This window comes from Myotis davidii, unplaced genomic scaffold (genome assembly GCF_000327345.1).
Source record: "Myotis davidii unplaced genomic scaffold, ASM32734v1 scaffold371, whole genome shotgun sequence".
Taxonomy (NCBI): domain Eukaryota; kingdom Metazoa; phylum Chordata; class Mammalia; order Chiroptera; family Vespertilionidae; genus Myotis; species Myotis davidii.
Genome location: NW_006283135.1, coordinates 783,491 through 796,764, shown reverse-complemented (window position 1 = coordinate 796,764; position 13,274 = coordinate 783,491). Strand labels below are relative to the sequence as shown.

The 13,274-nt window shown below is 37.4% G+C and overlaps 1 protein-coding gene across 4 annotated transcripts in view; it reads right to left on the bottom strand.

The window, feature by feature from the left end:
• STIL (SCL/TAL1 interrupting locus) overlaps positions 1 to 13,274 on the bottom strand; it is a 43,445-nt gene that overhangs the window by 20,688 nt on the left and 9,483 nt on the right. For all 4 annotated transcript variants that reach the window (XM_015562269.1, XM_015562264.1, XM_006753363.2 and 1 more), the window contains exons 7-9: positions 9,578 to 9,661; positions 7,696 to 7,782; positions 2,939 to 3,089 (exon numbers count right to left, since the gene is read on the bottom strand). In XM_015562269.1, the coding sequence (XP_015417755.1) occupies positions 2,939 to 3,089; positions 7,696 to 7,782; positions 9,578 to 9,661 (322 nt within the window). The remainder of the gene's footprint in view (positions 1 to 2,938; positions 3,090 to 7,695; positions 7,783 to 9,577; positions 9,662 to 13,274) is intronic.

Genomic DNA, 13,274 nt, shown 5'->3' with positions numbered 1-13,274 from the left:
ATGCATCTTCATCAATAATGCTTGTAATTGTTGGTCTTCAAACTTTTTCGGTTGACCTGGATGTTCTTTGTCTTTCACATTGAAATCATCACTTTTAAAGCATTTAAACCAGCGTTCACAAGTATCTTGAGATGGAGCATGTTCACCATAACTTCCCAAAATATATAACTTTTTCTTCAAAATAATGAATTATAACTTCCCGCAAATGCTTTTTTTCGGCACGAAATTCGACATTTCTAAGTGTAAAAATATCTATGATGTTAACACCTTCAGCAAATTTGACATATTCAGTTTTGAAGCTTGCTGTCAATACAACAAAACAGCATATATATCAAATTGCATATATATCAACATATGTGTAACTCCATCTATTGAAAAAAATCTGCATTATTAACTGGTATACCTAGTAGATGAAAAGTAGCTCTGAATCACTGGGGAGAGGGAGATTTCTGATTTCTATAACTGTAACCTTTTATTTAAAAAAAGCATTTTATTGAGATACTAGAGGCCCAGTGCATGAAATTCATGAATGGGTGCAGTCCCTAGGCCTGGCTGGTGATCCAAGTGCAAGCATCAGGCATGGAAGGGCAGGTCCCAGCTGACCTCTGGGCCCTGGGCAGCACCTGGGTCCCCAGGCCCCTGCGTGCCCCTCCTCCGCCTGAGTCACAGCGCCTGAGTTCCCATGCGAAGATGCGGTGAGCGCGGCCACATGTAGCGGGCTGGGGAGCAGCATGGGCCTCTGGGCTGCCCAGTGGCGCCGCCAAGCAGGCAGCGTGCTCTCTCTCGGCCAGCCTTGCAGACCAGCTCCTGCACGAACCCATGGGGAGCCCAGCTCACCCAGAAGAGGCCATGCAGGTGCAGGGCGGGCTCCTTGCGGGCACCCAGCACCTGAGCATGGAGCCTTCCCCAGCGCACGAGCCCTGGCGTCCTGGGGGAGGGTAGCAGGGGGAGGGACAGGGAGCTCGGAGGACACCCGCATTCTCACCGCACCTCCGTCCCCGTCCCACCCCCCCCACCCCCCCCCCCCCCCGCCCCAGGTAGCCAGCGAGAGGTCATAGTGCATCGCCAATGCCCACCATGTTCCACGCCACCCCTTGGTGGTCAGCCCACATCATAGCAAGCAGTCAAACTCCTGGTCTGAGGGGAAAATTTGCATATTAGGCTTTTATTATATAGGATAATTGACATATAACATGAGTTTCAGGGTACAACATAGACTCGATATTTGTATATATTATGAAATGCTCACTACAGTAATTGTATTAACACCTATTATCATATAGATAATAGGTGTTAAGTACAATTTTTGTTTTCTTATGATGAGAACATTTAAGATCTACTCTCTTAGCAACTTTCAAATATAACTGACTCTTAAACAAAATAGGGGCTAGGGGTGCCAACATCCTGAGCAGGAAAATACACATATAACAATGTTGGACCTCTGGCATACCCAGATTCCCAACCTCAGAGTTGACCCTTGAACAGTGTGGGTTTGAACTGCGCTGGTCATTTGAAAATAAATAAATAAATAAATAAATAAATAAATAGTATACAATATAGTAATTATAATCATCAGGCTGTACATTACATCTCTAGAACTTACTTATTTTATAGCTGGAAGTTTGTACCTTTATAGTACCTTCACCCATTTCTCTCACCTTCCTAACTCCACCTCTGGCAACCACCAATCTGTTCTCTGTAGTTATGTTCTATTTTTTTAGATTCCACATATAAATGAGATCATATGCTATTTGTCTTTCTTTGTCTATTTCTTAGCATATGCCTTCATGCTAAGTGACAAGTGGCAAAATTTTCTTGTTTTTAATGTCTGAATAATATTCCATTATATATAAGTACCATGTTTTCTTTATTCATTCACCTATTGATGGACACTTAGGGTTGTTTCCATGCCTCAGCTATTGTAAATAATGCTGCAGTGAACATGGGGGTGCAGTTATCTTTTTGAATTAGTGTTTTCATTTCCTCCAGATAAATACCCAGCAGTGCAACTGCTGGATCGCATAGTAGTTCTGTTTTTATGTAACTACCTCTTTTATACTGTCCATGTCCCTGCTACAAAAGTAAAGTATTAATCACCTGTATTATATAACTCCCTCAATAAACAGGGATTCAGTTAAAAGGGTAACTTTAAACTGATACAACCTAAAAAATAAAATGAGTAAATGATGTTTCTAAAATAGAAATAAATTAGATTTTGTTTAAGATGATTATATTTACAATTAAAATGCAAAAACTTAACTAATAAACTGATACAACCTATAAATAAAATGAAATCAGGCACAAAATAAGATCTGAGTGAAAACACATGGTTATTCAGTTATTCAATATTTTTTGTAATGAAATGCAGAATTTTTTTATTATTGATCTGAGACCTAGAACTAATCATTTTACTGAAAAGTGGTTTTTGAATGTTTTTACAAAATGACACATATGTATTTTTATGTACTTATTAGATATAGCAACAATATATTCTAATTTTTTGGATTATATACTAGTGTGATTAACACCGACTTTTAAGTGTGAGAAACCATCAGTTACACCCCTATATTTTAAAAGTAATAATTAGGACAAAGAAAACACTAAAATTACAAATTAACTCTCCATATCATAAAATGATACAACATATAAATTATTGATATCATGTTCAAAGGTTTTAGGGAGAAAAAAAGGCAAGCTATTCTGTGGATAACCTTTGACCCTGTATTATAATTTAGTTCTGGAAATATGACCTAAAGTTAATGAAGCAAAATTAACCATAAATGAATAAAGTAATATTTAGTAAGATTGATTATAAATACACAAAGCCTAATAGTTACTTTGGATATTGGGCTTAAACTGACAACATGCAAAATAAAAAAAAACAACACCCTGACAACATGCAACTCTAAACAATCATTAATCAAATCAAATCACTTACTTTAAAAAGATGTAATGTTTCCTTGCTGGTTAGTAGCTGAAATTGAAGATCAGGTAACCTGCCATCGCAAGGAATGCATTCATAAAACTCAGGATCCTTATGTGTCACAGAATATAGAACTATAATAAAATTTCCAGATTCTGAAAAAACCCTGGATGAAAAAATGTCATTTAATTAAAATTTACTGAGGATAACAAGAGTATACTCAAAGAACTCTATGAATCTCTCAATCTAGTTAATAGACTGACTAAAATTTTTGGGAGAAAACTGGGGAGCAAATTCATGTTTACTTTTTAGTGCTATTAATTTATAATTTCATTGATTTTTTTTCTAAGAGAGAGGAGGTTGAGAGAGGAAGGGGTGGAGGGGAGGGTGAGAGAGAATAAGAGAGAGAGGGAATAGGAGAGGGAGAAAGAAAAAGAGAGGGAGAGAGAGAGAAACACTGATTTGTCATCTCACTTATTTATGCATTTATTGGTTGATTCTTGCATGTGCCCTGACCAGGGATCAAACCTGAAACCTTGGCATATTGGTACAATGCTCTAACCAGTGGAGCTACCTGGCCAGGGCAATTTTTAATTTTTAAATACATTTTATTATGAAAAAAAAATGTCTTGTAAAAACTTCAAACAAGAAAAGAACATAAAATAGAAAATGAAAACTATCCCATTCCAGTCTCCAGTTTAGTATATATCCTTCCAGATTTTCTCCGAGGCATACAAGGACATTTTATACAATTACGATACACATGACTTTGCAACTGCTATTTCTTATTTAACTATCCTGGATTTCTTTCCATGTCATTGTCAATATTACACCTCAGGCATCCTTATTCTTTTTTTAGCAACTACCAGTATTATGATTTTAGATATGCCATTATTGATTTTCCTAGACTTTACTTACAATGTTTCACTATTATAAACACATATAAAGTGAACATTTACTTTTTTACTACATAAGAAAAAGTCATCAAGAGTCTTTAAAATATATACTAAAACCAACTATTTAATAATACCTTCAGTAGTTGTCCCTACTTTATAAAATGTTAAAAGAAGAAATAGTTTGGGGTTATATTACACTACAAACAAAGCAAAGCAGCGAAGGCTGGAGAGGCAGAATATTCTGCCCAACTTCTTTCTCTGGGGTTAGCCAAGATCACTGATCAGAATGCTCTAAAGTACCTAAGCTACGCTAAGCAGTGCTGACTCCTCTCTGGTTAGCAGTAATTAAAGAATTCAAGTATTAAAGAAATTCCTTAATGCTTCACACTGAACACATACTGAGCCTCAAAATTAATTTTACTGAGCATTTACTGTCAGTAAGAACTTAAAGCAAGCCCAGACATTGACAAATAACTGTAAAAATACACTAAAATGAACATTTCTTTTATTGCAAATAAAACTATCTTGTAAAGTTAAAAATAAAAGGTAAAAAGTAGAACTTTAAAAGCATCTGAAGAAAGCACAAGAGATTTTTTTTCACTTTAATAAATACTCCTGGAGTGGGCAAATCCTTTCTAAGTAAGATAGGAAAAAAATTTATAAATATGACTTTTTTTAAAAAAAAGTCTTAGAAAAAACATCATTAACCAAAGTAAGTCAAATGACAAGCAGGAGGGAAAAAAGTTTTGCCATATAAATATAAATATTATTTCTCTACATATTATACATATATAGGGTGTCCCAAAAAATGTATATCAACTTTAATAGCCATTAGCTAAATTATGAAAATAAAATGTATTTTAATAAACACTGCCTTTATAATTATTCAAAGTGTGTGTATCCATACATGGCAGTCTTTTTGAAGGGCAATTTAGCATTGTATACCAAAATTTAAAATTACACTCTTTGACCAGAAAGAACACTTTTAGGAATTTATTCTACAAATACATACATATATACATGTACACATACACAGTCAAGCACTGCTTAATGATAGGGACACATGCTAAGAAATGCATTGTTAGGCTATTTCACTGTTGTGTGAACATCACTGAGTGTACTTATACAGACCTAGATGGTATAACCTACTACACACCTGGGCTATATGATATATCATAGTCTATGTGTGGTTTGTTGTTGACCAAAATGTTGTTATGTGGAACATGACTAAATAGAGTGAGAAAAAGGTAGTGAGCTCTTTCAAAGCAATGTGAAAAGATTCACAATCCAAGAGAATAATGGCAGGAGACATGAATAACAAGTTCCCAGAAGGTGGTTATAAAACATTGGAAAAGACCATTACCATTACCTCTGAAGTCTTGTTACCACCTCCCCTTTCCCTCACTCCTCTCTAGCCACACTGGCTTCCTTGCTGTTCCTTTAAGATGCAAGGTGAGGCCTGGCCGGGTCTCAATTGGTTGGAACATCAACCTGTACACCAAAAGGTTGCGGGTTCAATTCTCAGTCAGGGCACATACCTAGGTTGTGGGTTCTATCCCCTGTTGGGGAGGCAACTGATGGATGTTTCTATCTCACATAAGTTTCTCTCCCCCCCTCCCCGCAACTTCCTCTCTTTCTAAAAGCAATAAAAACATATCCTCAGGTAAAGATTAAAAAAAAAAAAACATACAAGGTAAGGTTTCACCATGGTCTTTGGACTTAATGTATCCCCTGCCTCGGACTGCCCCAGGCAGCCAAATGGCTTACTCCCTCACCTCAAGTCTTTGCCTGCCTATCTACCCTATATAAAATTGTTACTCTTTACCTCCCACTACCATCCAGATACACAACATCCTCCTCACCAGCTTATTTTTCTCCACAACTCATCACCTTGTTAAATATTGTTTATTTTACTTATATGTTCTATTTACTGTCTGTATCTACAGGGTCTTCATTTTGCTTCCTGCCTCATTCCCAATATCATGAACAGTACTGGGTCCATAGTAGGAGCTCACTAAGTATTTGTTCCACAGTGTTAGTGAGGGGTGGGAGAAAACATGCACCCTCAAACACTGTTGGAAGAATTATAAATTAGCAGTCTTCTGTTTTATTTTATTTATTTTTTAAAAAAAATTTTTTTTATTGATTTCAGAGAGGAAGGGAGAGAGATAGAAACATCAATGATGAGAGAGAATCACCGATTGGCTGCCCCCTGCACGCCCTCTACTGGGGGGCATCAAGCCCGCAACCCAGGCATGTGCCCTTGGCCGGAATCGAACCTGGGACCCTTTAGTCCACAGGCCACCACTCTATCCACTGAGCCAAACCGGCTAGGGAAGTCTTCTTTTTTTAAAGTTTCTTTATTATACTTGATTTCAAAGAGGAAGGAAGAGGGAGAGGTAGAAACAAGAGAATCACTGAGCGGCTGCCTCCTGCACAACCCACACTGGGGATTGAGCCTGCAACGCAGGCATGTGCCCTGATCAGGAATCAAATCTCCTGGTTCATAGGTTGACTCTCAACCACTGAGCCAAGCTGGCGGGAAAATAAATTGGCAGTCTTTCTGAAGGGCAAATTAGCATTGTCTACCAAAATTTAAAATTATACTCTTTGACCAGAAAGACCACTTTTAGGAATTTATTCCACAAATATTTCAAGATATGCACACAAAGATAAATGCAAAAAGGACAAGTTTAAAAAATGTGGTATATATTATTTACTATTCAGTTTTAAAATGTGTTAAATCTGTACATGCTAATATGTAATGATCTACAAAGAAAAATGATATAGAAAAAAAGCAATATACAGAAAAAAATGGTATGCTCCCATTTGTGATTTAATTTTTATAGGCCAGCGGATTGTGCACTGCATGTTACAGGAAGGAATCACAAAATACTATTTAATAGTGATTGTCTCTGGGGATAGAGTCTAGTGGAATGTAGTAGAAGATATTTTTATTGTGTACCTTAATTTATGTCTGTCTGATTTATTACTATATATTTGAATAAAGTTTTTTTCCCAAGTGTATCATAGCCACCCAAGGTAGACAGAAACACACCGTGGAATTTTCATTTAATAGAAGAAGAAGGCGAGAGGCAAAGAGTGGTATCCTCAGGTGAGAATTTAAAAAATTTTGTACAAAGTAACAAAATTAAATGAGGAGGTGAGGTTAGAAATAAAGTATGGCCAAAACCGGTTTGGCTCAGTGGATAGAGCGTCGGCATGCGGACTGAAGGGTCCCAGGTTCGATTCTGGTCAAGGGCATGTACCTGGGTTGCGGGCACATCCCCAGTGGGAGATGTGCAGGAGGCAGCTGATCGATGTTTCTCTTTCATCGATGTTTCTAACTCTCTATCCCTCTCCCTTCCTCTCTGTAAAAAATCAATAAAAATATATTTTAAAAAAAGAAAGAAATAAAGTGTCCCTATTAATTTCAATGCCTGTACTTTAGTTCCAGGAAGAAAATCAAACATTTCCTCTCAAATATTTCTTAGAGTGCTAGTAGTATCACTGTGTAACTTAATAAAACACTTGTAACAAATTCAAATTCATTTCAACCATTTCACTGAAAATTAATCTCTTTATTTATAAAATAGAAAGCTAGAACAGATGATGTCTAGGGTTTCCCCCGACTCCTAAAAAGTGTATCTTTTGTGTTACAGTTCTGAGGTTAGGCAAGTAAATTCCTTCATATTTCCAAATATAGTGCGACCTCACCTTTGGTATTATTCCTATTTAATATAAGGTTTGTTTTTCTAATGTGCTTGTTCTTCTAGTTTATAAGTATTATAAAAGGTTAGGCTTCGCATGAATTTTAAGATCAATAAAATATGAATGGAGGAAAAGATCAAAATAAAATACCACAATATCACTTGCCTTTCTTGAATAGAGGAATTGAACATGTATCGCAAGCAGCAAGCCCACACCTGAGGACTATAGATATGCATAATGCCAGAAAGCCATCTAAAAAAAAAAAAAAGAAATAAACTGTAGTCATTTACAAATTGATGCTTAATATACTTTAGATTATGTTGTTAGGGTAATATGGCAGAGATTCTTGGCATTTACCAGCAATACGTTAAAGACTCATAAATAAGAAATCTATGAACACTAGACCATGATAATAATTGAGAGAGAATAGGTACAAATATATAAATAGAGAGCTTCTTTCTCTCAGTCCTTTTCCACCTGAGATGAAGGGAAAATGGTGGGAGAGAAAATGGTTAACAAGCCCAAAATAATAGTTACTGAGAGGATTAAATACTGTAACATACATAGGTAGCCTGAAACATAAAAGGCTCTTAATAAATATTCATTTAGTGAAAAAGAAAAGTACCATATGATTTCACTCATATGTAGAATCTAATGAACAAAATACACTAACAAACAAGAAAAACAGACTCATATAGAAAACAGACAGACAGTTGTCAGAGGGGAGAGAGGTTGGTGGACTGGGTGAAAAAGGTGAAGGGATTAAAGCAAAAAAATCCACACAAACTCTTAGACCAGTGGTTCTCAACCTTGACTGCACATTAGAATCACCTGGGAATCTTTTTAAAATCCTGATTTCTGGGCCTCATCCTCCGGAAATTCTGTTTGTCACTAATGTTGTGGCCCCACCCCATAACAAAGAAACAGAATTTCCGGAGGATGAGGGGGGGGCGGGGGGGAGACAAGAGAAGAAAAAAGAAAAGAAACCTCATAGACTCAGACAAAAGTATGATGATTACCAGAGGGAAAGGGGGAATGAGGGAGGTATAAGAGGGCACAGGGGACAAATGGTGATGGAAGGAGACTTGACTTGGGTGGTAAACACACAATATACAGATGATGTATAATAGAATTGTACACCTGCAGCCTATATAATCGTATTAACCAATGTCACCCCAATAAATTCAATTAAAAAATATTCACTTAGCATCAAAGGCCCATAGCCAATAGCAGAAGCAAAGCAAACAGAATTAAGTAGATTTCATGACCCACAGGACATTTGTGTATTCTCATTTTTAAATTTTGCACATACTATTTCCTCACATGGGTTCCCTCCTCACCAATCCTCCCTTCTATGATCCAAACACTTAAAGGTCCAGCTCAAGAGTGCTTTCTCTAAGAAAATGTCCACATCATTCCTCTTACAAGTACTAATAATGCTCACTATTGATATGTTGCTCATTTCATAGCAAATCATATACTTCCTTATTATTTCTCTCTATGCATGAATATTTGAATATTTTACCACCTCGCCTTGATTATAAATCTCTTGAGGAGCTTTAAATCTTAATACAGCACCAAACATAATACTATAATATGATAAGCACTCAATAAATATGGAATATAAATTTCTGACTGAATAATTTGTTTAAATGTCATTAATCACTAACTCAAAAGAGAAAACCATTAACATTTTAGGGGAAGTTCTAAAAAATTGCCCAACAATTAATTTAAAGTGTTATTCTAGCCCTGTGTTCTTCAACGTGCCTTAAGGACAAGTAGTAAAGTTAAAGAAACCATGCTCCAACGCTTTGACTTCAACCAGAAGAGCCCAACTTTATGTTTTATACATTGAAGTTCTTCCTAAGATGGGATAAAAACCTTGTTTTAACTGATTCTGCTATTAAAATAAGAAAGCTTAAGAATCATTGGCTGTTGTGGCTTTATAAGGTAATCTAACTATTAATTACATATTCATAGTATGTTTACCATACACATTTGAACACATATGTGACTGAAAAGTTTTCAGAAATAATGCAACACTTACATTCCCACTAATGGTAGAGAGTAAACCTTGGGATCAGATTCCAGCAAAAGTAACAATTTGCGTGTTTCATCCATGGTAAGATATCTAAACAGAAAACATTCATGTAAAAACAATTTTAAGTATGTACTTTTTACCTTTAAAAGAGATCATCTGAGTGCTAAAGCACATTTTAGGCAGGGGAGATAATTCAAATGAGTAATTTCTTTCACACACATGTACACAAAGAAAACAGTTCAAAGTATAAAAAAGTACTCCAGTAAGAGGAGATTAAAGATATTCAATATCTTAAAATTCAATCTATTAAAATGGTCATTGAAAATTACACACCCTTTAAAAAGGTTTTGCTCTAAAAGTGTCAACTTATTTTAATAAAAATTATTAAAATCAAGGCTAACAATTTCAGAACCATATAGGCTTCCCAGGGAGAAGTGAATTTTCTTTTACTGTAAGTGTTCAAACATCCAGGTGACTTGATAAGACTGCAACAGATGTAACTTCTCACTGAAGGAAGTTGAATTAGGTGAGATATAGTCAACCTTCATGTACTATAGTCCTCCAACCACTATCACAGAACTTTGGAACTATCATGATAGAACTCAAAAGTTCACTAGTCTCTTGCCGAAACGGTTTGGCTCAGTGGATAGAGCATTGGCCTGCGGACTGAAAGGTCCCGGGTTCGATTCCGGTCAAGGGCATGTACCTGGGTTGCGGGCACTTCCCCAGTAGGGGATGTGCAGGAGGTAGCTGGTCGATGTTTCTCTCTCATCGGTGTTTCTAACTCTCTATCTCTCTCCTTTCCTCTCTGTAAAAACTCAATAAAATATATTAAAAAAAAAAAAAAGTTCACTAGTCTCTAAAAGAATATTATAATATACCTATACTTTGTTATTATGTTTATTACTTACAGTAAGTTTTAAGGATATGAATAACTACAGTAGAATTGTGGCGAGTGAATTTTATTGGTATGGCATTAAAATACAAAAATTAAAACAATGCTATTTATGATATTAAGTCTCAATAGTCTACTGAGGCTATATTTAATTGCTATAATAACCCTAAAACACAAAGATAATGAATTTATCAGCCCATGTGACAAGATGATTAAGCCTGAGTTGTCTGGAGATTTATCGGTGACACACTTACACATATTTTGTAAGCTCTTTTGCCTTGCTTACCTGATAAATTCCTACTCTCTAAAAGAGCCAGCTCAGGTTTTCCATGATTTTCTCAGGCAATTCACACATACCTTCCTGCTTCCCCGACACTGTACATAAACCCCTATTATCTTTACCCACATCATGTTTACACATTAATATACTTAATGGACAATAAGTATGCCTTTAAAAAAATCCATTTAATTCCAGTGTCTAACATAATACCTATTCCATAATGGATCCTAATAAATTAGGGTAAACAAATGAATGTGGTCAAGGAAAAGGGCAAATGTCATAAATTTAATATATAATTATAGAAAATAAGGGGCAAGGAGAATGTAAAATTAGAATATTGAACATCATGAGTTACTGGTAGCATGCCAAGGGGTCACAGAAGGATTATTTAGAGAAAGGTAATTCACTAGTGGGTGGGCATGGGTACTAAGGATAACAAATTAATATTTTTGTTAATTAACACAAATTCCCATGTCCCAACTTTACTACTCCAAAGAAATTACTTTTTTGTTTTTTATTAATCTTCTCCCAGGGATATTTTTCCATTGCTTTTCAGAAAGAGTGCAAGAGTGGAAAGGAGGGAGGGGGAGAGAGAAACATCAACATGAGGAAGATGCATACAGTGGTTGCCCCCACACTAACCCCAAGTGGGACTGGGGATGGAAACTGCAATACAGTGCCCTTGACTGGGAATCAAACCCGAGACCCTTTGGTCCTCGGGCCAACGCTCTAACCTCTGCTCAGTTGCTCACACCGGCCAGGACACTCCATGTAAAGTAAACATTACACTTAATTCAGACATATTTATCACCATCACATTTAACCATTCCATGATTCTGGAATATACCAATACTTTGTTTTTTTTATTCCACTCCAACCAGAAAGGTCAGCATGTGGGACTCAAAATGGGATCTTTCTTGCTGTTCTAGGAACCCTCTGAAAATAAAATCCGCCCTTCTCCTTATCCTCTTTTGAAGAGGCATTTTTTTTCGAGAATAAGACTTGGAGTTGAGTGTACCTTGGCAAACATTTCTGGCTCTAGAGACCTAACAGGAACTAGGGTGGAGTCTAGTGGGAAAGGAAGCCAGAAGTGAACTGCTTAGACTTTAAAGCAGAGGGTGCTTACATTGTCTAATCTAGCTCCATAGACAATGGGTAAAGAAAGTAGATGAGGATTCAGGGAAGCAGCCCTGCTGAGGAGCAGAAAGCATGCAATTTGGCTTACATTTCCTAAGAAACTAAGAGTGCTGATAGGAAGCTGGAGAGGATACTGCTCCAGTATGTGAGGAAACTCCACCCTCCAGTGGTTGACAATTTGGTAAGCAAAAGTATTACAAATTATTATTTATCTCCTTTCTCTATCTGCAATGCTTATTATTAATAATTAAATGATTTAATAATGAAGGAATTCTAAAGCCTCTTTTAGGTTCATAATCACTACTAAAGTCAAGGAGGAAAAAAGACAAAGTAAAAAAAAGATGACCTAAAATCTAGGCAAAATACAAGGAAAAAAATGGTATTATAGAGAATAATTTTCCTTGTATTTTCAAATCATAGAATACTGCCAATTTTAATATAATTTTTAGCAGTTTTTTGGGTATGGTAGGCACAACTCTTTGAAAGAAAACTATACTCAGCAAAAAATTAATAACTACATTTTCATCTTCCCTGGTTATTTATCTAGCACTGCATGCAGATCTCTGGCATGTAAACTGACTACACAATTATTTCATACTAGAGGCCCGGTACACAAAGATTCATGCACTCGGAGGCGGTCCCTCAGCCTGGCCTGCGTCCTCTCACAGTCCGGGACCACTCAGGGGATGTCTGACTGACGGCTGAGGCCCACTCTCTGGTGGATCAGGCCTAAGCTGGCAGTCAGATATCCCCCTGGCAGCCCAGGAGCTCTCAGGGGATGTCCAACTAATGGCTTAGGGATGCCTCAGAGGCGAAGGCAGAGGTGGGAGAGGCTCCTGCCACCGCCGCTGCACTGGCCAGCCATGAGCCAGCTTCTGGCTGAGCTGTGTTTCCCCTGTGGAAGTGAACTGACCACCAGAGGGCAGCTCTTGCCTCGAGTGTCTGCCCCCTGGTGGTTAGTGTGCATCATAGTGACTAGTTGTTCTGCTGTTAGGGTCAATTTGCATATTACCCTTTTATTATATAGGACTAGGGGCCCGGTGCACGAAATTCATGCACTGGGGGGGGAGGAGTGTCCCTCAGCCCAGCCTGCCCCCTCTCACATACTGGGAGCCCTCAGGGGATGTCCTAGTGACTGCATAGGCCTGCCCCCCCTGCTCCCCTTGGGGATAGGGTCTAAGCAGCAGTCTGGCCTCCCTTTGTGGGAGGCGACTGGGCTGATCAGGGGAAGGCACCAGATCCATCACCGCGCTGCTGCAGCCACTGCCAGTAACCGCAGCCAGCAAGGTTTTTTCATCAACACGGACTCCAGTCCCTTCACCATGAAAATATGACAACTTTCTTTAGGCATTTTCAAGATGTGTCTTTCATATAATAATAATTTTTTTATT